The following is a 27,667-nucleotide window of genomic DNA, read 5'->3' on the forward strand; positions in this document are numbered from 1 at the left end:
CCAAAAGAACCCCCAGATAGGGATCCATCCTTGGACTTGGTCTGTGGGCACAGCCAGATAGTCTGCTAGAAAAAGGAAACACAAACCAATGTGAAGACAAGCAGAGTGAGAGATACTAACGAGGTTGGTTAGGTGTTGCTTCATTTTTTATGTTTGATTAATTGACTTAATTTTTAAATTTTAATTGAATAAGCTGATGTTATTTTCAAATTAAAGATTTGCATAATGTAAAAGGTGTTTTGGATATCTTGGCAGACTTCATGGAATGAAAATCTTAAAAGAGAAGTGCTGGTCTAGTCCTGAAGTGCCAATCACTTGAACATGGGCCACAAGCATTCCAAGAGTCTCTCCTCCACAAAAGCATTTGGTTTGGAAACTGCCTGTGGGAACTACTCATTTGAGCAACAACTCTCCTGTTGACAAGTGTTATGTACCACTTCTGCGGCATGTTAGGGGGCTGGAAGCAGGGCTGGAGACTTTAGGACTGAAACTGTAACTCTCTATTGAACAATGATTGTGGTAATAAAATTCATGGTGTATGACCTTCCTGGTAAGAAGTTAAATTCCCATAAAGAACAGGACAGTGGAGGTGGAAGATACATTGTGGAACGCGCATACTGCAAGCTTCAGCTGTTGTACAACTATGTAATTTCAGATTGTCCTTTGGCTGACTGACTGTATGCACATTCAATTAGTGATGGGCCAAAATCCAACAGTAGTGTTCAGTCAACTGTAAGCTCGGGGGTACCTGACTGGAAGGTTTCTGGAAATTCCAGGTAAGTCATGAGAGAAGAAGTCCAACTACCTTATTAGTTGTTTATTTTACTATAGTCTGAACTCTGTATGAAGCGCTTCTGGAGAGAGTTTCCAAAGCCATCATTCTCTCTGCAGTGGCCACAGAGACCTGAGAAACACCTACAACTGAATGTTTTGTCTTCTAGAAATAAAAATCTATCTCTATGGGAAATCTGAAGAACTCTCTTATCACAGATGCAGGTTGTTTGGGGAAAGTACATGTGGAGGCAAAGCTGTTTTTCATATGGAAGTCTTAACACCTTTGTTCAGAATCTAAGATCCTTATCTAGATGGAAAAAATCACATAAAAGGAGGAATCTACTCTCTCTTTATTGAGGTTATATACTGTACAAAAATACTATAATCACAAAATATGATATAAATATAATTATAATATAAAAATACTGTAATCTGAAAGCTAAAGTATAGGTGTACTTACAGTGTTAACGTGCTTGCAGGATAGATGATGAGAGCATATGTTATGTGAACAGCACATTAGTCTTATACAATCAGGCTACAGGTAAGACTGAAATGTGGTGGGAAGAGAATCTGAACCCTCCCTTGTGCACTTCCCAGCTTTCTCACTGTGGTTTCACTCTCCAACCTACCTGCTGAAATGAACAATTTCATTTAATGCTAATATTTAAGTGTCATGATTAAGTGCTAGTATGAGGTAGTCTCTCCCTGAGAGCTGTTTCAGGCTATCTACAGGTTCCACAAGACAACACTACTACCTTACTTTAGCTTTAAATTCACAGGGATGAAAGTCGCAGTAAAAACGTATAGTGTCATCACTTACCAATCATACAACCAAATTCCCCAGGCAGATTTTGGAATCACCTGTTTACAAAGGTATCTTTATTGACCCTTTTGTCGTTGAAAAATTACTACTTGTGCACATATGGAATAATAATATTCATGAAGAGTACAATTAGTAGCAATGTATAATAGAGTGCATTGTCCCCTGAAAATATGAAGCCTAACATTTTAGTGCATTCAAAACCATTTAGTAGTAGTGAATACTTACAAAAACTCAAGAGTTTCATAGTAGCATAGAATAGTGACCTAACTAATTCATAGTTACTGAGAAAATTATTTTCGGGTGGTTTTATCTGTAAGAACAACAGAAGCTTTCAGATCTGCACTCATGAAGACTGAGATCTTGTTTTGTTCAAATTGGATGTACCTCACCCTGTGCCCACTTTAATCTGATTCCTATTCATGGGACAGAGTTCCTTGCTGATGGTAATGTTCAATCAAGGTATAGAATTTCAATTTGTTTACCTGCTAACACTTAACTTTTATACAGTTCATACTCTTGAGGACATTTCTCCAACAGACGTTTCACCAGAAAAAGCTAATTTCAAGTAAGTATGTTGCTGTTTAAAAACTCTTCCCCATCATACTAGATCACAGGCTCATTCTCCTTAGAAATTAATTTTCTAAATGTAAATGTTTCAAATTACCAAGATCCATTCCAAGAAAAAAATAATGCTAATGAGGCAACTTGACTTGTCTCACCTATTTCTAGCTTACTATTACAGTAAATATATTTGAGGCTCTCAAATAGTAATCCACCTTACCACCAGTAGTAGCATTTGTGACAAAACCATTGTTCAGAATTAAACAGCATTTCGATCCAGGTTTTATTTTTCTGTTCTTAAACGAGGAAAGTGTGTATCTATAGATGATACATTTTTGCAAACCATTCACCTTCTAATTTTGGCTTTTAAAAATTAATGCATCACTGCAACAAAAAGAAAGCAGTCTCTGATGGTTACTATTTGGCTACATGAGGCTTTGCACAGATGACAATTATCTCAAGAATGTTAGATTAGTTGAACTCAGGTCTCATAGTAACAGGATTGTGTCACATTGATTCTGACTGTTTTGGAGACTCGTTTGTTAATTCAAACTGTTTTCATATGTTTGTCAGCTAACTGGTGTTTCACTGATGTAGGAGCTTACAAATAGCATAACCAGGTTTCAATTGCATTTACAATATTAATGTGCATTTTTATTTGCATTTCATTCAGCTTGAACAATGAAAATATATGGACATTCAAAATCCAGGCACTAAACGCCAAGTTAACAGCATTGCAGAGGAATAATGAAATTCTTTCCTCTGAAGTTAGACTTTCCTGAGACAAGTGTATTAATATGAATGCTTTCACTGTTTGCTGTAAGTAAAAAACCCTAAATTGCAGCCCAGCAAGATGAAAGTATTTAATTGGACCATCAGTAACTCATGAAAGAAGGACAGGATCTGCCAGGTTCTTCTATGCAATATTCATGTATATGATCAGCTAGAGTTCTAGCATTAAATAACACAAAAAAATGCCTAAAGAACTTTCTCTATAAGAACCATAAGAAAAAATTCCAGAAATACTACTTGATTTTTTAAATCTATGCTTAAAAATACAAACTTTTAAGTGCTTTTTGTTTAGTCCTTTCCTACCTGCCATTCTGCAATTGCTTGGTCAAACTTTTCTCCCTTTCCTAAGTGTAATTTAAAATTCCCATACAGAGTGCGTGCTCTGCCAGGTAAGTTTCATTTTCAGAGAACAAACCACTGTATCCCCGGATGAGAGTTCTTCCCCACAGAAAAGCCAGGATGCACTTTTGGTTCCAAGGATCAACAGAAATTTATGTCAGCTTCATGAAAACATAATACAAAAGACTCATCCTTGCCATGTTGACATTAACTTATAAAACAAAGATACAGCATAAAAATTGTGGGAACACTATACAAATAAAAAATCAGTGAAATGCTAAACAGAACAGAAATTCTTCACTTATACTGCTGTAAAAATGCATAAAGTGTAAACTAAGATAATGTGAGAGTACGCCAAATTTTATTCATATTTTTAAATATAAAGATGATACGGAAAGATTTATTGCATATACCAGTGAGACTGTTATTTGAGTGGATTCTCCTCTTATCCGTATTCATTGACTATCCAGTTACAGTAGGTCTTTTTATTTAAGAAGCAGCAACAACTTTTTGAGATCTTTGTGCTCAAAATACAACCGCAATGTTTCCGTCAGGTGTTTACTCCAGATACAGAACGACTGTTTGCTTTAGAGGCGTATCTGGTATGCTAAGCCTCACTGGATAGTCAGTCTATTTTATCAAGGAAGTCTGAGCTACAAAAGCTAAATATTTTTTATTGTCTTGTAGTATTAAAGTAGTTATAAAAATAAAGTACCAACATAATTTCATGTACAACAGGAAAAAAACCAGCCGTATTATACTTGGCTCGAAGTCCATATCTATATAAAGAAGTGTTCATTTAACTAAGTTAAAAAAAAAAACAACCAACCCCAGGAACCCTCAGTTCATTAAACACGAGGTTCTCTGGTTTTCTTCTATATTCACTGCAGCATTATCTTTAAAGTATAACCCCCCTTTTGAAATGCACTTTAGCTAGTTATTTCCTGACTCCTGGTTTTTAGATCATCCACTCTACACAGTCACTTACCATACAGAATGATTATATACAAGACTCCGGCTATTTGACATATATACAAAAGTGATGAATCTCAGGCTTTAAGAATATAACGCCACCAGTATGCCCAAGCAAAGTCCTTGCAGGTCACAAAGAACATCAAAGCACTGGTTGGTGTTTTATATTGTATAGTGAACATAAGTGGACAAAAAATTTTTTCTCAGTAACAGGTTATTGAAAAAACCCCAAACATCCACCGAATACTAATCCGTGTAAGCCTTCATGGTTGCTCCTGATACAAGTTTTGATTGTGAAATACCCATGTGAAATGTTAAGACACTTGCTGCATAAAAATATGTTTCTTCTGAAAACGCGCTGGATCCTTCCAAGTCACACCCAGGGTTTCCATCCAGGAAAGAGTCGGCTCAGATTTTTAGGGTCCATGGCCTGCTGTATGAGGAGGTTCACCTGCCCTCCCACACTGAGCACTGTTCCCTCCTCAACACCTTTCAGCTTCTCCTGAAGCCTCATCAGAACACGCTCAGCCACTTTGTTAAAACTCTGGTCATCACTGCTGGCAGAATAAAAAAGAAAAACAGGGGCACTAGATATGGATCCTGAGCATCAGCAACACTCAGTAAGAGAACCATAAAGCAAGGCAACAGTGCAGCAGGCAGACAGTAAGAAAAAAATCTTGCACCTGGCTTTTCTTTTACATTCTTGTGGATCGGTATTGAGTGTGGAGCTCATGTCAGCCTCATCCTCCGGTCTCTGCTGCAAATACAAAGCTTTCAAAGGGTTCATGGTCCAGTCAAAAAGAGGATCATAGAGCAGCACCTACACAGTAAATAAACCTCTACTTAATTTAAACTGTTAATTACAACTAGTTCAGTGCCCTAGAAGGAAGAGAAACAGTCGGTAATGCTCATGCTAACCACAGTATTAGGAGGTTTGGGTTTTTTGTTTTTAAATCCAATAGAATTGGGCTAAATTGCTTAGTAGAGAATCCAACAATAAAACTGCATCTGACCATTGGCAGGTATTTGCGTTGTTCGTACTTGACTCAGTTTTGCCACTCAGTCCCATCTCAGCAATGAAGAGGTCGTTTTTTAACACACTTCTAGGCACTAAATATCATCATTAGTTTTTAATGCATAGTATAAGCTGCTTTTAAAAATTACTTTAATTTTCTTCTTTGTGAATTACATGAAGAAGATTTAACTCAATCGGCACTACTCATGCTAGGAAGGTTGCACTATGGCCAGAAGCGTTTAGATACTGAAGAGGGAAAACTGCATATGCCTGAAACTAATAGATCCCACAGAAAATGCAAACTGGTCATAACTTTATTGAAGATTACATGAATTAACAAATCTGGCCAACACTATTACATTCAAATTCAACAAAAAAACCTTACATGAATATTTGGTATAGTAATGCATCTGAGAGCAAAGACAAGAAACTGAAGATATTCTGGCAGGTTACTATCAGAAAGAATGAAAAAACGCTTACCTCTACGATAGTCAGCAAAGCTTCTTGAGAATTTCTCATAACAGCCATTGTTTTCTCACAGCATCTAGAAAAATTTTACTGTATTTTTAGGTTCTTTTTGGTAAAACAGAATGGTATTTTCATCATTTAAATAATGGACATTTGTGCCCTTTTAAAGGTTAATTTCTAACATGGGAATAACCTCTCTGATATTTCCATTTTGGAAAAATGGGGTTTGAAATTTGGGGTTTGCAAGTACTATGTTCATGAACATCATGAAAATCTTGAGTGATAGAAATGTCCTGCTCTTTAGGACTCTCTTGGGTCATTCACAGGAGATAGGATGGAGGTTGACAGAAACTCAGCCCGTCTGGGATTTTTGTGTTTTGCAGCTCAAATCTACTGTGGGATTTATATTTTGCACTTGCAAAGTGATATCAAATATATGATCCAAAAGAGGAAAAAGACTGCAAATTACTTACATAAAACTGAACAGAAATAAAAGACAGAACAAAATGGTTCAAAGAAACTTAATAGCTCCGAATATATAGTGTAGCTCTGAAAGAAATACATAGTTCTGAAGGAAAAAAACCCGACAGTCTAAATCAAGGGATGAAATTCAGCTGTGGAGCCTTTGGAAACACTGAGCCACCCCGGGATTCCACAAGAGGGTGACAATAACCCATTAGTTCGTGAAGAATATGAAAAGCTGGGCAATAATAATGAACTTGTAATTGGTTATATAAATAACAGCGTATGAGTCAGAAGACAGCATTTATGTTTGGATATTATCAGCAGAAATCTGAGGCTCCTCTCAAGCACCAGGACTATTTAACATGCAACAATCATAATACCGAAAGTACTCTGCTGCCCCCTTACCCCTATGCAATATAGCAGCACTTACCTTCTGAAGACTCCTTCCACCCCAGTAATACCCATTCCATCCACAATGTCCCTGGTTAACCTAAATGGAACAGTCTCTGGTGTGGGAAGGATTTTACCTTGCTCAAAAGCAACCCCTAAATGAAAGGATAGTAAATGTTTTAAAAAATGTTAAAGTAAAGAAAAATTCAGGTTCTCTTGCCTGCCCCACTTACCCAGATCTATATGCACTAGTTCTGCCGTTTGTTCATCAATCAAGATATTCTGAACATGTCTGTCTCCGAGTCCAAGAATGTAGCCAACTACAACAAAAAGGTAACTGCTGAAACCACATTTATATGCCATAAAAACCAGGGAAAATTTAACACAGAGAAGATTATTAGAATCAGTGTAGCAAAGATTAAAAGTGAGAGTATTTCTTCCACCATGCTCCAGTAAAAAGCAAATGCCATTCCACAAATCCAAAAATAAAAGGTTAACTGAATGCAATTGCAAAAAGGTTATTCCCATATGGATGTGTACTGTTTTATCTACTCCACAGCCTTCTTGCCCATTTCTCTCTCTAGCTTTCAAAAAAAAAAAAAAAAAAAGATAAAAAGCAAGCGCATAATAAAATTAGGGTTTGTTATTATTACTATTTTTAAGAAAACCTTTTAACTCACAGTATCATGTAATCCAGAAAACAGGACTGGACATAATTCAGTCCAAAATTCAGTCAGGGCAGCTCATCTATACTTAAATAGTTCCTCGGTGATTCTTGTCTAAGTCAGTTTTAAAAATCTCCAGTGATAGAAATTATAAGATCTTTCATTTAAGCCTATTTCAGTGCTTTACTGTCCTTAAATGTAGAAACCCTCCGAACTAAATCTCCCTTGCTGCAATTTACACCTCTTACTGCACAGACATGGATAGCAGTAGTATTTCCTACAGAAATCTTTCATCTGAATTCTGTTAAACTGTAGATTTACTTCAATTTTGTTTCAGCAAAAAAGGGAGTGTATAAACAACATGTTAACACCTAAAATAGGATCTACTGTAATGAATACAATCTACTATCAAATGTCTTCCACAGACTCAATACAGAACTGAGTCATCCAAAGGAAATCCACAATCCAAGTACATGTATTTCCTTATTAAGACAGAAAAATCAAAGGAAAAATGCCAAAGCTTAAAAAACCATTTCAGCCATGGCTAATGATGCCAGTATAAAGAAAGTAAAAGATTAAGCTTTTCCACTCAGTTAAAACATTTGAGGCTACAGATGAAATGAATAAATGTTAAATCAGAACAACAGAATTAGTCAGGTAGAAACCTCAAAAAAACTACCAGAACCTAAAAATAGAAACCACTATATAAAACAAAGAAACACAGAATCTATCTTTCTACTGCAGAAAGGGGTGGGGAGGGGGTGGGAAGTGAATCAGAAATCTTAATTACAAGAATAACGCTGGTGTTCTTGCTGGCTTTTTTTGCCCCCTGCTTCCCCTTTTCTGACGTGTGACAACATCAGAATAGCCACTACCTCTGAAACGGGATAAACCCTTTGTTTACATAATCTAAAAAGCCAATGCTAATAATCCGATATAGTACCTATAGAAGATGTAGCCACACTGCGAGTGTACGCCAATCGTTTTTCAAACCACACAGCTGGATCCAGGAATTTTTCCATGCAGAAATAACGAAACACAGGCTGAAAGTTCTCGCAGACTTTCATGAAGATGTTGTATTTCTCTTCAGAATGTTTCTTTTGTGCATCCTTTAAACAAATAAGAAATGTTTTCCTCATGACTGACTACTTTGAAAGGAAATTACCTCTTCCTTTGAAAGAAATACATTCCTCCTTTCTACCCCCCTCTCCTCCATCAAATGCTATTCTCCCTCCATTCTCTCTCTGTGCTATGAATTAATGTCTTTTTTACAGCAGTCATTAATGCGCCTATCTATCTGTTTTACTAAACAATTCTATTTTCATACACAACTCATGGGCTACATGTAACAAACCGACTCCCATTTCTTTGGCTTAGCAAGTGTATCTACTTTCTATGCATGTACAGGTAGATGCATCTTGTCAGATACTTCCCCTTGCGCTCTGTTCTGGTACCTTTGCTTATCTGATGGCTCATGTCACTGTGAGAAAGTCATTCTCATTCATTCACATGCGAAAGCTGCACAAAGCCAAAATTACTTTCATCCTGTTAGTACTACACAGATTTAAAAGGGAATAATTTCTTGCACAATCATGGTGATTTAAAGTAAAATTTGCAACTTTCTAAATGTATGGTGAGGTCATTTGTGAAACTAAACAAATCAGCTGAATCCATCCAGCAGCTACCTACCATCAGAAGAACGAACCTTCCCCTACTTGTATCTACTGAACCAGGTATGTTTGTGCCAGTTTACATAAGGTTAGTCTTCCTTTGGCTCAGCTCCCTGAACTGACTCACTGCGGGGGGCAGAGGGTACACGGCTGTCACGGCGGTGGCGGCAAAGCCGGACCCCTTCACGCTGTCTAACAGCAATTAAAATGTTACATTAATCTCAGCTGCATTCTAAAACCATATTGTTATTTTCAAGGACTACTATTTAGAATTTTGGTTTATTCATGAAAATAAAATGATTTTTCAATGCAACGAGAAACATGACAAATACTAATTCAATCCGTAAGATAACTTTATATTAACTCTGTTGGGTCTCTGAAATGATCATTTGGAATTCCAATAGATTTCTATTCTAGAAAAGAGTTCACAGATTTCTTGGAGATTCAGCCGTATTCAAATCTTTCCTGCAACAGTCGTTCATTTAGCAATTTTTGATTTTGTAAAAACTCTTCCCAGGCTGCATTCAGGTTAGTCTGAAGAACTATTAATTCCATGCCACTAGTCATATACATTACTACATACTAAAATCATAGCATATAATTCTCCATAAATACCTAAAAAACCCCAGTCCTCTGTGTAAAAGAATGTAAGCCAGATATTTTTCTTTAATTATTTTGACTCACCATCATTACTTTCTGACACTGATAACTGGAGTAATCTTTTGGCCTGTATCTCTTGTGAGCTCCCTCTTCGACATTCACAAGAAACTCCCCAATGGGAGTTGTTCCCGAGCACCACTCAAGAACACCACTTCTCTGAGAAAGGGGAACCACCTGTAAAAACAAAACCAGGGCTGCATGGGGGAGGGTTATACACACACACACCTATGAATACGCGTGCTGCAGAGCATGGGTGCATATTTGTGTTTAAAAAAGACCAAACCATACAGCTGACCACAATATATGTTCTAAATCCACATGTATACATATATAAAATACAGTCAAGGTTTTTCTATCAAATAACTTGCAAATTTTGTCCTAGCCCAGAGAACCCTCCACTAGGTACTTCAATACAACTTAATGATTATACTCAATTTGCATGTTTGCGTCAGCATTCTGAATGACCTGTGATTGCCAGCAGCTTGCTACGCTTGAATGGGATAATACAAGCATTGTGCAAATTCCACGTAAAAAGTAAAATCTGGAACAAACGTGGTAGCTGCGTGAACGTATTAGGCTTGTCTTAGTCTGCTTCTCATCCTAGGGAACAGTTCTCACTTTGTAACTGGCTGTAATAGTTACCTCAACTGCTGCAGCAGACAGAATTGGCCAGAATGAACGATCTCCTGTCCTCAGAGAAATAGCTAATGCCAGTTTCCTTCAATTTGCTTTTCTTACAGATTTCTCATAATGCAACCCCCATTCCCTTTTTCCCAGCTCTCATTCATTTTTCACACACACAAAACCCTACGTCTTCATTGAAAATTATTTTTAAAATATGACACTAACTCCACCTGTGAATTCTTAAAACTACGCTAGCAGTTCAGATAAGCTCCTTTAGAGATTCTGGAGCGCGTATTTCTCATTTGTCAAAGACAGGAACTTTTACTTAGAGAGTAGTTATTCAGAGGTCACCTTCACAGCTATTATTATAATCCCAAGCACATAAAAAGGAAGGAGGAGGGGAAAGTTCCTGTTCAAATACATTCGCTGCATTCACAGTAAGAATTTATTGCAGTATTCCCAATTCCAACAAAAACAGTTCTGCAATTCAAATTCTGCATGAACAGACCCTAGATGGGACTTCTGGATTCAATTGTAAGGAATATTGCAAGACTAAATTAATTCTTAATTAACTAAGGAATATCACAAGACTAAAATTAATGAGAATTCATAAACAAACTCGTATGCTGAAATTTAATGACTAGCAACTTACAATTCAAGGACAGTGTACAACTTAATTTCTTTTCAATTATAAGTTCATATAAAGAAAGCTTCGAATAGCATTTAAATATATATTGGGCATCAGAATTTTTTCTAAGGATTTGGAAAAAATTAAATTGTGATAATTGTTGTAATTAAATTGTATTGTTTATTGAATACCTTAAGGAGCAGTGACTATTTTAATAACACATAAATAAATACACTTTTATATTGTCTTTGGGTTATAAAAAGGAAAATGGGGAATATGCTTTATTGGTAGCATTTATTCCTCTGCTGCAGCAGCTGTTCAGGGTTACCTTATATCTTCGGATAGTTAATTTTCTCTTTCGTGTTTCAGTGTTTTGCTGGAGCAATGTATTGCACATCTGGAAAACCTGTTGCATAACAGCATCTTGTCTCAGGTCATCACGGCCCTTCAGCATAAACAGAAAAAGCCGTTAAAGAACAATTTTCAGCATCCAACTTCTTGCTCAGCTTTAAAAAATTATTTTAAAAAATTCCACAAAACACAAGTTACTCTTCCACAATAATCACCTGTAACAAAATGTAATTAACAATTGTTTTTTCTCTGTATTTGGTTTTCTAATAGCGCTCAGATGCTTAAGTAGAACCATCATTAACTTAAACCGTCACCTTTTTCTTCTTTTTTTTTTTGACAAGTGTTATTTGATTAAGGTTTCAGCCAACCTACATGCCTTATAGTACCCTTTTTAAAAACAGATGTTGCATTCACCGTATTTAGCAGCCCAGCACACGGCTGAAGCAGCATCAGCTGGTATTGCAGTCCTGACTATTGGGTGCAGATCTAGTGATTTGTGCTTCTCTCTAACACTTTCAAAACCACCCCATACCTAACAGCAAAACAGAATTCTCCCAGCAGCTGCTGAATGTTTTCATTCAAAGACAGACAGAATGAAATCAACTGAGCTTAAAGAGAAAAATTTTTTTAGAGATTTCTGTTTCTATGTGCATGTTTTTGATTGTCTCTGAATTAATTTTTTATATGGGAAGAAAGAAAAAAGGAGGTTTAACACAAAACGCTGATGGCTTTTATGTGCTGTACACTCCAGGTCACTAGTTGAGACATGACCACGCAAGTCGCAGGTCACTAGTTGTCAGGTAAGCTATTATATATTACATGTTGAAAAATAATTACAGAAATATTTAATATTATTACTTGTTATTAGATTATTATTTATATTATTGTTATATTACTTATTATTAGTCTGTAATTTCCTTTATCAAAGCATTCCTGAACTGAGAAAACTGACACCGAACTGTGAAAAGTCTGCTCACAGTACGGAAGTGATACATGAGAAAACTGACAAGAGAACTTAAAAAAAATTCCAACATGCCAAGTCTCTGAGATATCATTACAACTCACAGAACCCACCTTAACCAGCTGCCTCCTTTCTTTACCATCTGATCCTACACAATCTATGATTTTAGGCAGATTCAGGCCTCCTGCTAAGCGAAATTCTGGCTTAAAAGACTTTATTGTCACCAAATTTTCATATCTTCCTGTGGGATCCACCTGAAATTATAAATTAGTTTTAAATTAATATAAATATTACCTCCATTCCACTCAGAGAAAGTCATAATGAGTTGTTTGCAAACCTCATTAGCAGACTATATGCTAAATATTAATATAAGCACTCCATCATCTACAAGGATAATACCCATTAAGGCTAAAAAAACATGCTGAGCAAAGGAGTGAGTTTGATTCCTCCTTCTTCACCTCATTGGTAGAGGGGACGTGATGCTGCAGACTTCCACTAAACGAGCTCTGACACAATTTCAGCCTGTCCCAACTAGCAGTCTCTCAAGAAAATGTTCATGTACAGTTGGGGGGCATTAGGCTTACATTAGGCTGCAAATGGACCCGATCTACAATCCTAAACTGTTGCAATCTACAGGATCTGTTATCTTCAGCCACCCTCCATATTCTCACGCCACAAAGCAACCCTACTCAGTTAGCTGTAAGGAAGTATCGCCCCAGCTGTTTACATCACAGATCTCCAACTATTTCCGACAGCTTGTACTGAAGAAGGCGGCAAAGAAAATACAATCGAGTCATAAAAAGGAGCAACACCTGGGGCCAACAGGAGCCCTACAAACTAATGCTATTTAGCACGGGTGGCAATTTCTAGCCTCTGAAGTCAAATGGCACCAAACAGACCCTTCACTTGTTTTATATAGCTTTACACACATAGCCTGAGGGACTTCAACACAGGGAAATCTTGCTTCATAACATTTAAATTTTAGGTGGCTGTGCCAAAAAGCAACCCTACACTCCTGAAACTGGTAAGTTTCCCAGGTAGAGCATGTGGCATCTGAGAATGAGTGCCTATGCACTCATCTAATCAACCACTTACGCTAATGGGAATGGATCATTCACCATTACTGAATGGTAAAAACATATAAGCTGGCCATTTAGGAACAGCAGAAGAGGCAGATCTATTAATTCTCACACCTTTCTGGACATTAAGTGCCTCCCTGAAACTCCAAGATACCCCCTAAAAATAGAGGAGATTCGAATTCCCAAATCTTCTCTGTGAGGATCTGTAGCACATCACTCCTTTTGATAATAAAAGACTAGTCAGTGGTAACAGTGGCAGTGGCAAAGCCATCTTCATACTATAAGCCACAATAAGCCACTATCCAGCAAATATAAGACTTGGGGTCAAGGTCTTCTAAAGCTTAAGGAAACCATCTCACCCTGCATCTCTCACCTGACAGGAAAGTACCCCTGATAGGCTGACCTGTAAAGAACATGCGAATTTGATGGAGAGATATACGCCCTGACTGCCATTATAAAAATTTGAAGTTGATTGTACGATTTGATATTATAGTGTATATTTATTTTAACTTCAGTCACCTTAATTTCCATGGTAGGAACAACAACATCCTCCAAGTTCTTCAGTTTAATAATTGGCTGGTCAGCTGGAATGCTTATTCCTTCTGTAATTAAAAGGCATTCCTATTTTTAAATTCAGAACTATAAACGTACATCAAAGTTCACAAAGAACAGCTTACATTGCTTTTGGGACCCCAAACCTCACTGCATACTTCTGTCGAGCTGATGACAGGACAACTGGAGTCTTCTGGAGTTTCATACTCAGAAAGTCTGAACCTTGCAGTGCAAGTAATTACTACTACTTTTAACCCAGACTAAGTTCTACATTTATCAAAAATAGGACACAGTGTTAGCACAATATCTCCTTTAGCTAAAAATCAATATTTAGAAATATACTTCTTAATCCAAGAAAATAAACCTTCACTATTAAAAACAAAAAATAATTTTTCCAAGACTTACTTCTTTGAGATTTCCATGGAGTAGCATCTACATTTGCTAATGTGATGTAAGCATCACAAAGTGCTTCGACGCCTCTAACCATATGAGCTTTCCTTTTTCTTACAATATTGATTATATTGCTAGCAGCCTCCATTCTGTCCTAAAAAACCCCAACGGAATACAAATATCAGATCTTGCAAACTACCCCTTCTAAGATTAAAGATGCATCATAACATGCAGTCAAATATGTACAGCTGAGATACATCATATGAAAACAGAGGAACTTGCAATAATGGACAGCCCTTTGTGATATGAACAGAAATAATTTGAAGAAAAGTTCTGTGTTGTCTAATCTGAGATAATGAGTAAATTAAAATATTATTGAGGATGGAGAAGGAGCAAATCTGTCCAAGCAAAGTGCAAAAAACCTGCAAAAATTCTTCAGAAAACGGGACAGGCAGTTTTGGATGTTCTTCCACCATCTTCCTGCTTCTGTTATTTCCTCCCAACTGAAGCAAAAGCCTGTCTGCAAAAGGCAAGAATCTGACCACGTGTCCCTTCTGTGCCTAACTCTGAGAGACTTAGTTGAGTTTAGCATAACCCTACTCCTAAGGGTGGGACCACAAAAGAACTACAAATGTGAGAGAAAGGCAAAAAAAAGCCACATAAAAATGTGGTGAAAAATTATGTCAGTGTTGGGGTTAAGAGGGTAATGACAAACAACCATGTCAGGCCTATGGTGATGGGGGAAAGAAGGGGCATTAATCTAGGTATGAGATGATTCCAAAGGCAGGTTCCAACAAAAATTGCGCAATAACAACATTAACATGAAGCCACAGTTCAGTATTGCCCATCATCATGGCTTTTAACATATAAAGGTCATAGAAAGGAACAAAACATACACTGCACAAGGCTAAATACTTACATAGAACAGATGTTATCACTCAAAGCAGAAAAAATACTCAATTCAGTATGTACTTTTAACAACAAACCCACTCAAGTCTTTGTTGCATCTAAAATGCCTTTTACAGAATCACACATCAAGGACATTTATCACAAAACTCTTTGCAATAATTGGGGCTATTCATTGCAGGAAAAGTTAACCATGTTTTGTTCAACCCCGTAATTACTTCTTTCAAGAATAATTACCAATGTATGCACAAAAGGAGGTTTTTTAATTATTAAAAGTACTTTTTTCCTCCTGCTCTTTCTTAACAAAAGTCAGCTGATGAGGCCTACACTAAAATACCCCTTGACATACTTTTTTTTTCATTTTTTAACAAAATGAAAGGACTGAATGTGATTAATAGAACAAAATTTTTTCTTGTTACCACATCAAGCTGGGAGATTTCTTTTGGTGCATTTTTAATTAACTTATTTCTTCTTATTGCATCTGGTTTTGTGAGGAGTTCATCTTTGTTAGCATTTGCCAAAGCTAATATTATAAACAAAGTATGATGTGGATGATCCAGTGAAATTCTAGACATTAGCTGTCAAGAAAAACAAAAAGATCCCATTATTGAAAACTGTACAGAAGAAAAAAAATTACTTAATAAACATTATTAATTCTTTTGAACTTCTAAGGTTCCTAATAGGACATAAAAAGTAATACTTAGATGGTATTTCCACAACTAAAATACATTCAATGTATATTCCTACACCTGCATAAGACTATTGTTATACAACAAGAAAATCAATTAAGCAGCAAGGAAAAAAGTCCCCAGTCCTCTCCCTCTCTCCCCTCACTATATTGATTTTGCATCACTCACTTTTAATACACCTTTATCTCCCTACATAACTCCTTTAGCTATAACTGCACAAAGGAAGATACATATTGCACTACTAAGCCAATTAAGGTATCTTTGGATACGAAAAGCATAAATTACATTATTCAGAACTTCATGAAATCCTAAACCACCCATCATCTTAGTTCCCATCCGAGCAGCTAGCTGGTACATCAGAGGCAAAAACTTGTATGAAGGGATCTTCTCTGCATTTTTCTGTAGGAGAGAAAATTCAGTTAGAAAGCTGTACTAAACACCAAAAAAACCCTGTAATCATAAAATACCAGGTAATGGGTAGCAATTTTGGTTTTGCATTTTTTTCTAAACTGAGAGTAATCATTGCTGTGTGATCAAATGGCAATCCAGTGAGTACCATCTTGGTCCATGTCTCCTGAATGCTACAAGTTCATAAGAAAACGATTATTTTCTATTCTACTAGAGCAGAGCTTAGATTCAGAATTCACTTCTAGATTCTTTGTGGCAAAAGACAATCCTAATGGAAAAAAAATTACAATCTAGTTTAAGACAAGAAACAATTGTGTGATAAAAATATGAATAAAGGAACACTTTCTATTTTTCAAAGATAATTATAACACAAAGCAAAGAATTAAATTATACAGATCTCTGTTATAAACAGATCATTCAGGTAAGAATTAACAGGTTTCCCACACAATTCTAGAAAAGATAGAACCAGCCTGAGAATGACAAATTTACTGGTCCCTGGCTACTGTGTTATACAGACAATCTAAGAGCACATCCTTTCACCTAGAAGTATATATAATATTATATATATAATATAAATATATATAACATAAACTAGAGTAACGTACTAAAGGATGTTGAAGATAGGTAGTATACAAGGTATGTAAAGAACAAGGTGAAAACAGTGAAAGATTATGAGATCTGCTTAATCATACAGACTTGTCAAATTAAAATGCTAAATTAAATTAAGTTAAAATGCATTGAGAATTACAGCGCACTCTGATGAAAAACTAACTGATGAGCAATGATGACTGAAAAAAGCAAGTTTGGAGGGAAAAGTTAAGGAGATACGTAGGAAAGCATACTGCACAGCACTATCAGTCATCTTACAGAAACACAGCAGGAGGAGAAGAAAGATGGGTAATTTAACTTCAAAGCATAAGGAAAAGTAAGAGCAGACATATACCTTCATCATTTCATTGACTCTATCAACTCCAGAATTTTCAAGCCATAGAGAACAGAGTCGGAAGATCCACATATCATGTTCTTCTCCACTTAGTAAACAGCTGATATAGTTCTCCACTGCTTTACACAAGAAACGTTTGCGATCCTCAGTTAGGGCATGTATGGCACATTCATCCAGTTCAAGTTCTCGCTGAACCTTCACTGTATATCTATGTGAACAGATATTATTTTTAAACAACAAATTATCTCTTCGAACTTACAGCAAGCCTGTTCCTAGTTCTCTTACTTATTTAACATTTTTAAAACTTGTTTTGTATGTACAAGCACAGTAAAATAAACAACTGAGAAACCAAATTGTGGGAGCTATTCCTTTGGTGTGTGTCCACACATACCCACCACTCTAGGTAAATTTTCAGTCGGTGTCTTTTTTCTTTTTAATGATTTAATCTCAGTATTAGTGTAAATGTGAATATCCAGTACAGATCAGTTGTGTACAAAGACTTCAATTTCCAACAGCTGAAGTTCAATTTTTTCCACTCACTTGCAATTGCTCTTACTAAATCTTTAAGAATTCTGTATTAAGATGAATTCCACTCTTTCACCAAGTGTGTAATGGAGAAAAATCTCAAACTCATTTATTTTTACTCTGTAATGTTTTCTCTGTCAAATAAACTGAACAGATCCAGGGAATAAATGTGAATTCCAGCCCATGATCATCCATACTCTTTAACTGCTATAACACTCCTTGGCTTAGTTTTGCCCCACGCTATCCAGCACTCTCCTAGACCATGTTCAGACTATTTGCAACAAGCACTACAGATCTGGCCACTGTTTTGTGGAGAAGGAAAAATTCAGCTGTAGAGAGGTGACCCATGCTGTATACCCCTTGCCCAGAGACTTAGTAAAGATGGAACCTTTGATAGCTCCATAGTAACCACCTCTCCACTGGAATGCTCACCTATTTGTCTGAACTCGACGCTCCCTGAGGAGGCCGACCTCCTCCTTGGCCTTCTTCAGTAATGCCTGCTTATTTTCAAACTCTGAGGATTTCATGTAATTCTCAATTCGCTGGTACTGATTATCTGAGAAACGAGCCAAAGACAGGAAAGCCTTCATCTTTCCTTTCTTCAGCTCATCACTGCTGTCTCCACTGTGGCTTGCAGCAATTTCCACAGCCTAAAAGGGAAGTTACAATAATGATAAGACTTATAATCAGATTAATAGTGCTGCATAATACTTGATTAAACTCTATCACAGAAAACCAGAAGAGCTGAGGTGGGAAGGGACCTCTGGAGGTCGTCTTGTCCAACTCCCCTGCTGAAGCAGGGTCATCTGCTCGAACACATTATTTAATGTTGCCCACGACAGAATATATATGCATACAAAATAAAACCTACCACGCTGAATATATTTCTCCTAAGTGAATTTAATCTTTGAGGAGTGTTTCAGTGCAAACAGTCAAAAAGATTATCCTGTATGAAACAGCTTTAATAACCATACAGGAGTCTCCTACAGCTATCCATCTGTGAAGAGTAACTAGCATGAAAATTTACAATGGCTCTACAACTTTCTATCATAAGATGGTGAGGAAAAAATAGAAGACAAACCAAAAAGTGCCAGAAAAGAAAAAGAAATTATATGTGAAAGTCATGGATTCCAATCATCAGAAAGAAGAAAGCATATAGAGAGTAACAGAGAAAAGCAATTATGTACAGTTTCACAAATCAGCGTGTAATAAAGAAATGCAAGGTGAACAAATATTAATAAAAATGTTTCTACTACTGACTAAGAGTTTAAAAAAAATTACAGTACTTTGAAACACTAGAACAAGACTTTCCAGCACCTGGAAAGAGAATGTTACAAATACATTGCCCGTACTGAAAACATAGGCAAACGATCTGTCCTGAGAAGGAAAGGATGGGGATGGAGTGGAATAGGAAAGGGAAAGTGGACTAGTAGTTGTAATCACTGCACTTCTAAGCCAATATTACACAGAAGTTTCACTGTGAATTCTTTAAAGCCATATTATGAATACTTTATAAGACTGTGGTGTTATACAATACTATGTGAAACTATAATATTTTTATAAGAAACCACATTTTCAATCCAGAAAAATGAAGGCTGCATTGAAAAATTTACTTGACATTTTAACACCGTATTTTAGCACAGCATTATCTCAAAGACTGCACATTTCAAAGACTGGATGCACCTTTTCTAAGTATTTCTGCATGATGACTGTAGGGTTTTCCAAGCATGTTTCTGCTAACCAGGTTCCGCATAGCCTCAGACACTCTGTATATATCAGTTTCAGATGAGGATCAGTCTCAACCTTTGAGAAAGCAAGTTTTGGGAAATAAAGAAGAAAGAGTGAGGCATCAAATAAAGATACCTTTTACATATGAGGTAGGCAATTTATAAAGCTTTTAAACCCTGCATATAATTCAATCACTCGGGCCTATTATACGTAATGTATCTACAGAGTCATTTACCATCCACATCTACAGTAGTCAACAACCTTAAAACACATTCACATTCTATGTTAGACTAAAGGAGAGCACATATTTTTAAATACCTGACAGTTTGAACAATGAAAAACTGAATAAAACAATGACAAAATGTAATAAAAATTAAATAAATTCACAGCATGCTTCCAGAATTGTATTTTCTAATATCTCCATTTAGTCTGAAGTTCCATAGTAGACTCTGTAAGAAACATTCAGGAATTGCGATAACCACGTGTGATCATCGAATTTTTCAGACAGACCTCTACAAGGGAACTTGGTTAAAAGTGCTCTGAGAAGATGATGGAGCACATTTCCAAAGGACCTGCCTCCAGACTGGAAGCTCAGCTTTAACTGTATAGTAGGGCAAGTTTTCAAAATACTTTTAGTATAGGGTACATGTTAAAGACCACCTGATCAAGATTGCAACGCTGACTGTGAAATACTGAAGGATATCATAGGCTGCGAAAACACAAAACCTCCTTATGTGAACTGGGTAAATCTAACACTGGAAGGTAAGAGGTGTAAATTTTTGGAGGCCCTCATCAACTGATTCATGGAGCAATCATGAAAATGAAAAGAGGAGCAGGAACTCTTGATTTTGTCCTGATATGTGTGGAGAACTTGGCCCAAAATTCTCCAGCTTTTCTGAAGTATGTTATTCCTTAATAATGTATATGGATTCAAAGCGAATGTTTATTTCCTCCAAAAAATATTCCAGGAAAGCCATCATAGCTGAACACAAAGGTAAGGATGATGAAGAAATTTTTACCACATCAGTACACAAAATGAAGTTTTGTCCAAGTGAAAAGAAAATGTATTAAATAAATCATAAAATATCCTGTCAAATGAAAAAATAAAAACCCACCATCAGGCTGTCCAAAAAACCCAAACAACTTGAAGAAGACTCAACAAACAATAAAAAAGCATTTTTTAAACATATTAGGAGCAGCTAGCCACCAGACAGTCCACTTGATAAAGACAACAGAGTTATAAAACAAATAGCGCTCTGAGAAGATAAAGCAGAAAAAAATTTAAATTATTTGCATTTGTGTTCACTGTGGAGAAGCTTGAAAACTCCCACTGCAAAGTCTTTCTTTATGAGGGATTCAAAGGTCTGTCTGCTATTGAAGTGTCAACAGCAAAGGCTACTGAACAAATGGACAAAATTAAAACTATCAACTCACCAGGATCGGGATGTATTTTTCTGAAAGGTCTACAGCAATTCACAGATGAAATAACTGAACTACTAAAGAGGTATAAAAGCTTTTGCTTAAAACTGCCTTAACATAAGAGGAGTGGAAGGTGGCAGATGCGACACCAATATTTTAACAAGTTCCAGGGAAGCACAGGTCAGTAAGACTCTTATCAGAAGTGGACAAATTCACAAAAAACACCCACAAAGAGAACAGATGAATTAATATGAAGAAAAGCCCCAACAGCTTTTGTAAAAGGACATCGTGGAATGACAGAAAAGTCAAGGCTGGAAGAAACCTCTGGAGACCATCTGGCCCAACCTTCTGTTGAAAGCAGGGCTTTAGATTAAGTTTTCCAGGACTCTCCTAAACTGAGATTCCATCACTTTTTTGGGCAAAGTGTTCACAGTGTTTAGTGGTAAAGAATTTTCTTCCTGTATCAAGATGGCATTTCCCTTGAAACAATTTGTGCCATTGCCTTTTGCCCTTTCACTGTGCATCTCTGTGAGCTGTTACCTCCATCTTCACTATAACTACCTTTAGGGTATTGGAAGACTATGACTAGGTCCCCCCTAAGCCTTCACTTCTTAAGGCTGAAAAAACCCAGTCCCAACAACCTTTATTTCTTTGCCAAGTTCTCCAGACCTCTAATCATGTGGTGATCCTCTCCAGTTTTTCAATGTCACTCTTGAATGGTGGACCAAAACTGGACACATTATTTCAGGTGTGGGCTAAGAAGTGCCAAATGCAGTAGAGTAATCACACTTTGTAATCTACTGGGTACACTTTTGGTGATGCAGCCCAGGACATGGTTCACCTTCATTGCTACAAGGGCAAACTGTTGAATCATTTTAGTTTGCTCTTCACAGAGACCCCCAGGTCCTTTTTGGCAAAGCTACACCCCAGCCAGTCAGACCCCTCCCTGTAATGCTGCTTGAGATTATTCTATCCCAGGTGAAGGACTTTCCACTGATCTCATGCAATTCTATTGGCACAATCTTCCAAACTATTGAGGTCTCTGTGACTGGTGGCTCTTCCTTCCAGAATGTATCTCTTTCCAGTTTGCTGTTATCTGCAAATTTGGTGAGGAAATTCAGTCCTGTCATACAGATCTCAGTCATAAAAATAGTATCCGACCCCATAACAAACTCTAAGGAACTCTACTTCTGACTGGCTACCAGACTGCCTTTGAATCATCAACAACCACCCTTTGAGCTCAGCAGCTTAGCCAGTTTTCCACCTATCTTGTGGTCTTATCTATCCAGACAGTATCTCACCAGCTTGTCAGGAAGGATATTGTGGGAGACCGTGTCAAATGTCTTGCTAAAATCAAGGTAGATGACATCCAGAACTCGTCCCACGTCTACTGGACAAACTGTTTCACCACAGAAGACAATCAGGTTGGTCAAGCATGACAGTATATTTCTGTTGACTTTTCCCAACGACCTTCTTTTCCTTCACGTACATGGTAACAGCTTCCCTAAAGACCCGTTCTGTAATTTTCCCGGGGACTGAAATGAGTCTGACTGCTCTGTAGCTTCAGATCTTGCTTTTTGCCCTTTTTGTAGATGGGTGTGATTATCCTCTTCCAGTCATCAGGACTTCCCCTGATCTCCATGACCTTTCAGAGGTGATACAAAAGTGGCTTTGACATGATGTCAGCCAACTCTCTTAACATCTTTAGATGCATCCCATTTCCCAACTCAACTGAACTTCTTAAGAACTCAACAAGCAAAGGAAGATCTGTCTGATTCAGCCTACTCCAAAAGATTCCAACAGTCATGTAACACGGTTCTTCTACAAAAGGCTCTTGAAGAACTAAGGAATCTGTCTTGGTAGATGAGGGCTGGGTCAGGGACCAATTAAGCAATCTGGACGTCCATAAATCCATGGGCCCTGATGGGATGCACCCGCGGGTGCTGAGGGAGCTGGTGGAAGTCATTGCTAGGCCACTCTCCATCATCTTTGCTAAGTCGTGGGCAACGGGAGAGGTGCCTGAGGAATGGAGGAAAGCGAATGTCACTCCAGTCTTCAAAAAGGGCAAGAAAGAGAACCCGGGTAACTATAGACCGGTCAGCCTCACCTCCATCCCCGCAAAGGTGATGGAACAACTTGTTCTTGATGCTGTCTCTAGGCACATCAAGGATAGGGGGATCATTAGGGGCACTCAGCATGGCTTCACCAAGGGGAAGTCATGCTTAACCAACTTGATAGCCTTTTATGAGGACATAACCCGGTGGATAGATGATGGTAAAGCTGTGGATGTGGTCTATCTCGATTTCAGTAAAGCGTTTGACACGGTCTCCCACAGCATCCTTGCAGCTAAACTGAGGAAGTGTGGTCTGGATGATCGGGTAGTGAGGTGGATTGTGAACTGGCTGAAGGAAAGAAGCCAGAGAGTGGTGGTCAATGGGACAGAGTCCAGTTGGAGGTCTGTGTCTAGCGGAGTCCCTCAAGGGTCGGTACTGGGACCAGTCTATTCAATATATTCATTAATGACTTGGATGAGGGAATAGAGTGCACTGTCAGCAAGTTCGCTGATGACACAAAACTGGGAGGAATGGCTGACACAACGGAAGGCTGCGCAGCCATTCAGAGAGACCTGGACAGGCTGGAGAGTTGGGCGGGGAGAAATTTAATGAAATATAACAAGGGCAAGTGTAGAGTCCTGCATCTGGGCAAGAATAACCCCATGTACCAGTACAAGTTGGGGGCAGACCTGTTGGAGAGCAGCGTAGGGGAAAGGGACCTGGGGGTTCTAGTGGACAACAGGATGACCATGAGCCAGCAGTGTGCCCTTGTGGCCAAGAAGGCCAAGGGCATCCTGGGGTGTATTAGAAGGGGTGTGGTCAGCAGGTCGAGAGAGGTTCTCCTCCCCCTCTACTCTGCCCTGGTGAGGACGCATCTGGAATATTGTGTCCAGTTCTGGGCCCCTCAGTTCAAGAAGGACAGGGAACTGCTAGAGAGAGTCCAGCGCAGAGCCACGAAGATGATTAAGGGAGTGGAACATCTCCCTTATGAGGAGACGCTCAGGGAGCTGGGTCTCTTTAGCTTGGAGAAGAGGAGACTGAGGGGTGACCTCATTAATGTTTATAAATATGTAAAGGGCAAGTGACATGAGGGTGGAGCCAGGCTCTTCTCAGTGACATCCCTTGACAGGACAAGGGGCAATGGGTGCAAGCTGGAACACAGGAGGTTCCACTTAAATATGAGGAAAAACTTCTTTACGGTGAGGGTGACCGAACACTGGAACAGGCTGCCCAGAGAGGTTGTGGAGTCTCCTTCTCTGGAGACATTCAAAACCCGCCTGGACGCGTTCCTGTGTGATATGGTCTAGGCAATCCTGCTCCGGCAGGGGGATTGGACTAGATGATCTTTCGAGGTCCCTTCCAATCCCTAACATTCTGTGATTCTGTGATTCTGTAAGTCTTGGAGGGATAAAGAAGTAAGATAGGCAAAGGAAAGATAAATAAATGGGTCACTTTTTACAGTAGAGTTATGTCACCAGTGAAAAGCCTCCAAAGATCCAGTCATCTGTGCTGTTCAAAAGATATTAATCTTGAGAAGGTGATGAGCAGTGAACACAAAATCTGGTGATGATATTGAGTTATTCAAGGTGATAAAAACAATGACAGACTGAAGAACTGCAGACAAACAATACAGGACAATAAATGGAATGAAAAAAACCTAATGAAATTACCAGCAAAAATAAATGTTAAGTGATGCATGAGAGGGGGGAAAAGACTTCTTGTATACAATGATGGACTGTGAAACAGTTATTCCTGTTTGGAAATGTAACTATAAAACATTACCTCACTATGGAGAATGGAGACAGGGAACGTGGTCAGTGTTTTTTCCAAGATCAGAACTAATATCAAATGAAGATAGGGGGTTCAAAATGAACACAAGGAAGTGGCTTTTAAAACAGAGGGAATTAAGCTGTGAAACTCCTTGTTGAAGGGTTTTCTTGGATACTAAAAGCATACACAGACTCAAAAAGTGACTGGACAAATTTATGGTATAAAAAACATTGGAAGGAATTACCTACAGAGAAACTACCTCTGGTTCAGGAAGTTCTTGTGCTGCAAATAAGTCTGGGGAGTACTCTGGCTATACAGCCCAACTATTCTTTACACTTACTCTTAGGAACTTCGTATTGCCATTACTGAGATAGGAGAGAGATATTTTTGTTTCAGTTCTTGTATTCTGAACTGGAGATGGGAATACTATTATTTGCTTCACATCAAGTGACATAATTTTTCAGAAAGCTTACAAAAATATCTAAGATAACTAAGATTCAGAAGCATTTGCTGAAGTCAAATTAGATGAGAAAACATTCCCATTTGAGGTAAGATTCCATTTTCAGAAGTACAACATAACTCACAGCTCAGTGTGTTTGTAAATGGGGGAGGATTGAAAGACATGAAACAGCACCCTGAGTCATATCTATGTTAGAATCGTAGAATCACAGAATGGTTTTGGTTGGAAGGACCTTAAAGATCATCTAGTTCCAACCCCCCTGCCATAGGCAGGGACACCCTTCCGCTAGACCAGGTTGCTCAAAGCCCCATCCAACCTGGCCTTAAACACTGCCAGGAAGAGGGCAGCCACAACTTCTCTGGGCAACCTGTGCCAGTGTCTCACCACCATCACAGTCAAGAACTTTTTCCTAATATCTAATCTAAATCTACCCTCTTTCAGTTTAAAACCGTTCCCCCTCGTCCTATCACTACATGCCCTTGTAAAAAGTCCCTCTCCCGCTTTCCTGTAGGCCCCCCTCAGGTACTGGAAGGCTGCTAGAAGGTCTTCCCAGAGACCTCCCTTCCTCTCTTCTCCAGGCTGAACAACCCCAACTCTCTCAGCCTCTCTTCATAGGAGAGGTGCTCCAGCCTTCTGAGCATCTTCGTGGCCCTCCTCTGGACTCGCTCCAACAGCTTCCTGTCCTTCTTATGTTGGGGGCCCCACAGCTGGACGCAGTACTCCAGGTGGGGTCTCACGAGAGCAGAGTAAAGGGGCAGAATCCCCTCCCTCGACCTGCTGGCCACGCTGCTTTTGATGCAGCCCAGGATGCGGTTGGCCTTCTGGGCTGCAAGCACACACTGCCGGCTCATGTTGAGCTTCTTGTCAACCATTACCCCCAAGTCCTTCTCCTCAGGGCTGCTCTCAATCCATTCTCCACCCAGCCTGTATTTGTGCTTGGGATTGCCCCGACCCACATGCAGGACCTTGCACTTGGCCTTGTTGAACTTAATGAGGTTCGCACAGGCCCAGCTCTCAAGCCTGTCAAGGTCCCTCTGGATGGCATCCCTTCCCTCCAGCATGTTGACCACACCACAGAGCTTGGTGTCGATTAGTTCAAGGGACAAAGAAGTCTGAGGTACAGTAATGAATGTTTATCAGTCAAAAATTTGCCTGGAATTTCTGTACACTTTGTGATACATCTTCAGCCCCGCTGAAATAGAAGCCTCAACTCATACTCCCACCTTTGCACAAAGATTCCCTACAGACATCAGGGAAATGCCTGCAACAGAGGTCTGCTTCTTTAGCATAAAATGTATTATTAGTGTCTCCCTTTATTAGTCCTTTTTTACATGATAAGGACAAGAGATAAAATCTTTATTATTATTATTATTCTTGTAACAGAAATATGTACACTATTACAGTTCCCAACATAATACGTATCAGAAATATTGTGGCCAACAGGACAAGGAAGTGATCATCCCTCTGTACTCAGCACTGGTGAGGCCGCACCTTGAATACTGTGTTCAGTTTTGGGACCCTCACTACAAAAAAGACATTGAGGTGCTGGAGCAAGTCCAAAGAAGGGCAACAAAGCTGGTGAAGGCTCTAGAGCACAAAGTCTTATGAGGAGCGGCTGAGAGAACTGGGGGTGTTTAGTCTGGAGAAAAGGAGGCTCAGGGGAGACCTTATCACTCTCTACAGCTACCTGAAAGGAGGTTGTAACGAGGCGGGTGTTGGCCTCTTCTCCCAAGTAACAAGCGATAGGATGAGAGGAAATAGCCTCAAGTTGTGCCAGGGGAGGTTTAGACTGGATATTAGGAAAAATTTCTTCACCAAAAGGGCTATCAAGCATTGGAACAGGCTGCCCAGGGAAGTGGTGGAGTCACCATCCCTGGAGGTATTTAAAAGACGTGTAGATGTGGTGCTTAGGGACGTGGTTTAGTGGTGGACTTGGCAGTGCTAGGTTAATGGTTAGACTCAAAGGCCTTTTCCAACCTTAATCATTTTATGAGTCTATACCTAAACAATTCTGCTTGGCCATTAGTTTCTTTAACTATTGGCACAGAATAAGATGATACACCTCTATGTAACAGTTTTGTTTAAAACAAATTAATTATTTATCAAGGGAAATAATCTGTGATTTTAAAAAGCTATGTATTTCACAGTGGTGGCACTGGAGGCAAAATAATGAATAATGAATTCTAACATCTGCCACTCTTACAGACTCGCTTTGAAAACCCCTGATAAGATTTGCTGATACAGACTTTTTTGCTTTCAGACATTTTGAGAGTACAAAACAGATTTAATAATATTGCAGACCGCCTTTTAATTTTCTTCCAAGGGAAAACTTCAGGAAGTGGAAAAAGGATCTTAAATAATTTAATTCCCATAAGTTTATACATTATATAACACATACCTGAAACCAATCTGCATCTAATTTTTTTATCATCCTTTTAAGAATATTCAGTGCAAGACTCTCTTCCTTTTTAGCCCAGAAAACCTGAGCTTCTTCTAGTTGCCATTCAGAAACTCCATATCCCATTGGATTGTACTGTTTTATCTGAAACATAGCTCTTTCTGGAAGCTGAAATTGAAAAAAGAATT

At 38.4% G+C, this 27,667-nt stretch overlaps 1 protein-coding gene across 1 annotated transcript in view; it reads right to left on the reverse strand.

Annotated features, from left to right (window-relative positions):
* Window positions 1-2,562: 2,562 nt before the first annotated feature.
* The window catches only part of ATM (ATM serine/threonine kinase), a 79,419-nt gene continuing 54,314 nt past the window's right edge, over window positions 2,563-27,667 (reverse strand). The window contains 17 exon segments of the mRNA XM_068425093.1: window positions 2,563-4,815; window positions 4,945-5,081; window positions 5,757-5,820; window positions 6,640-6,754; window positions 6,833-6,919; window positions 8,208-8,373; window positions 9,619-9,768; window positions 11,175-11,291; window positions 12,272-12,412; window positions 13,757-13,839; window positions 14,195-14,333; window positions 15,505-15,663; window positions 16,060-16,173; window positions 17,126-17,333; window positions 18,083-18,300; window positions 19,334-19,453; window positions 27,480-27,647. Coding sequence (XP_068281194.1) covers window positions 4,635-4,815; window positions 4,945-5,081; window positions 5,757-5,820; window positions 6,640-6,754; window positions 6,833-6,919; window positions 8,208-8,373; window positions 9,619-9,768; window positions 11,175-11,291; window positions 12,272-12,412; window positions 13,757-13,839; window positions 14,195-14,333; window positions 15,505-15,663; window positions 16,060-16,173; window positions 17,126-17,333; window positions 18,083-18,300; window positions 19,334-19,453; window positions 27,480-27,647 — 2,367 coding nt within the window. The 3' untranslated portion in view covers window positions 2,563-4,634.

The sequence above is a fragment of the Nyctibius grandis genome, chromosome 2 (assembly GCF_013368605.1).
Source record: "Nyctibius grandis isolate bNycGra1 chromosome 2, bNycGra1.pri, whole genome shotgun sequence".
NCBI lineage: Eukaryota > Metazoa > Chordata > Aves > Nyctibiiformes > Nyctibiidae > Nyctibius > Nyctibius grandis.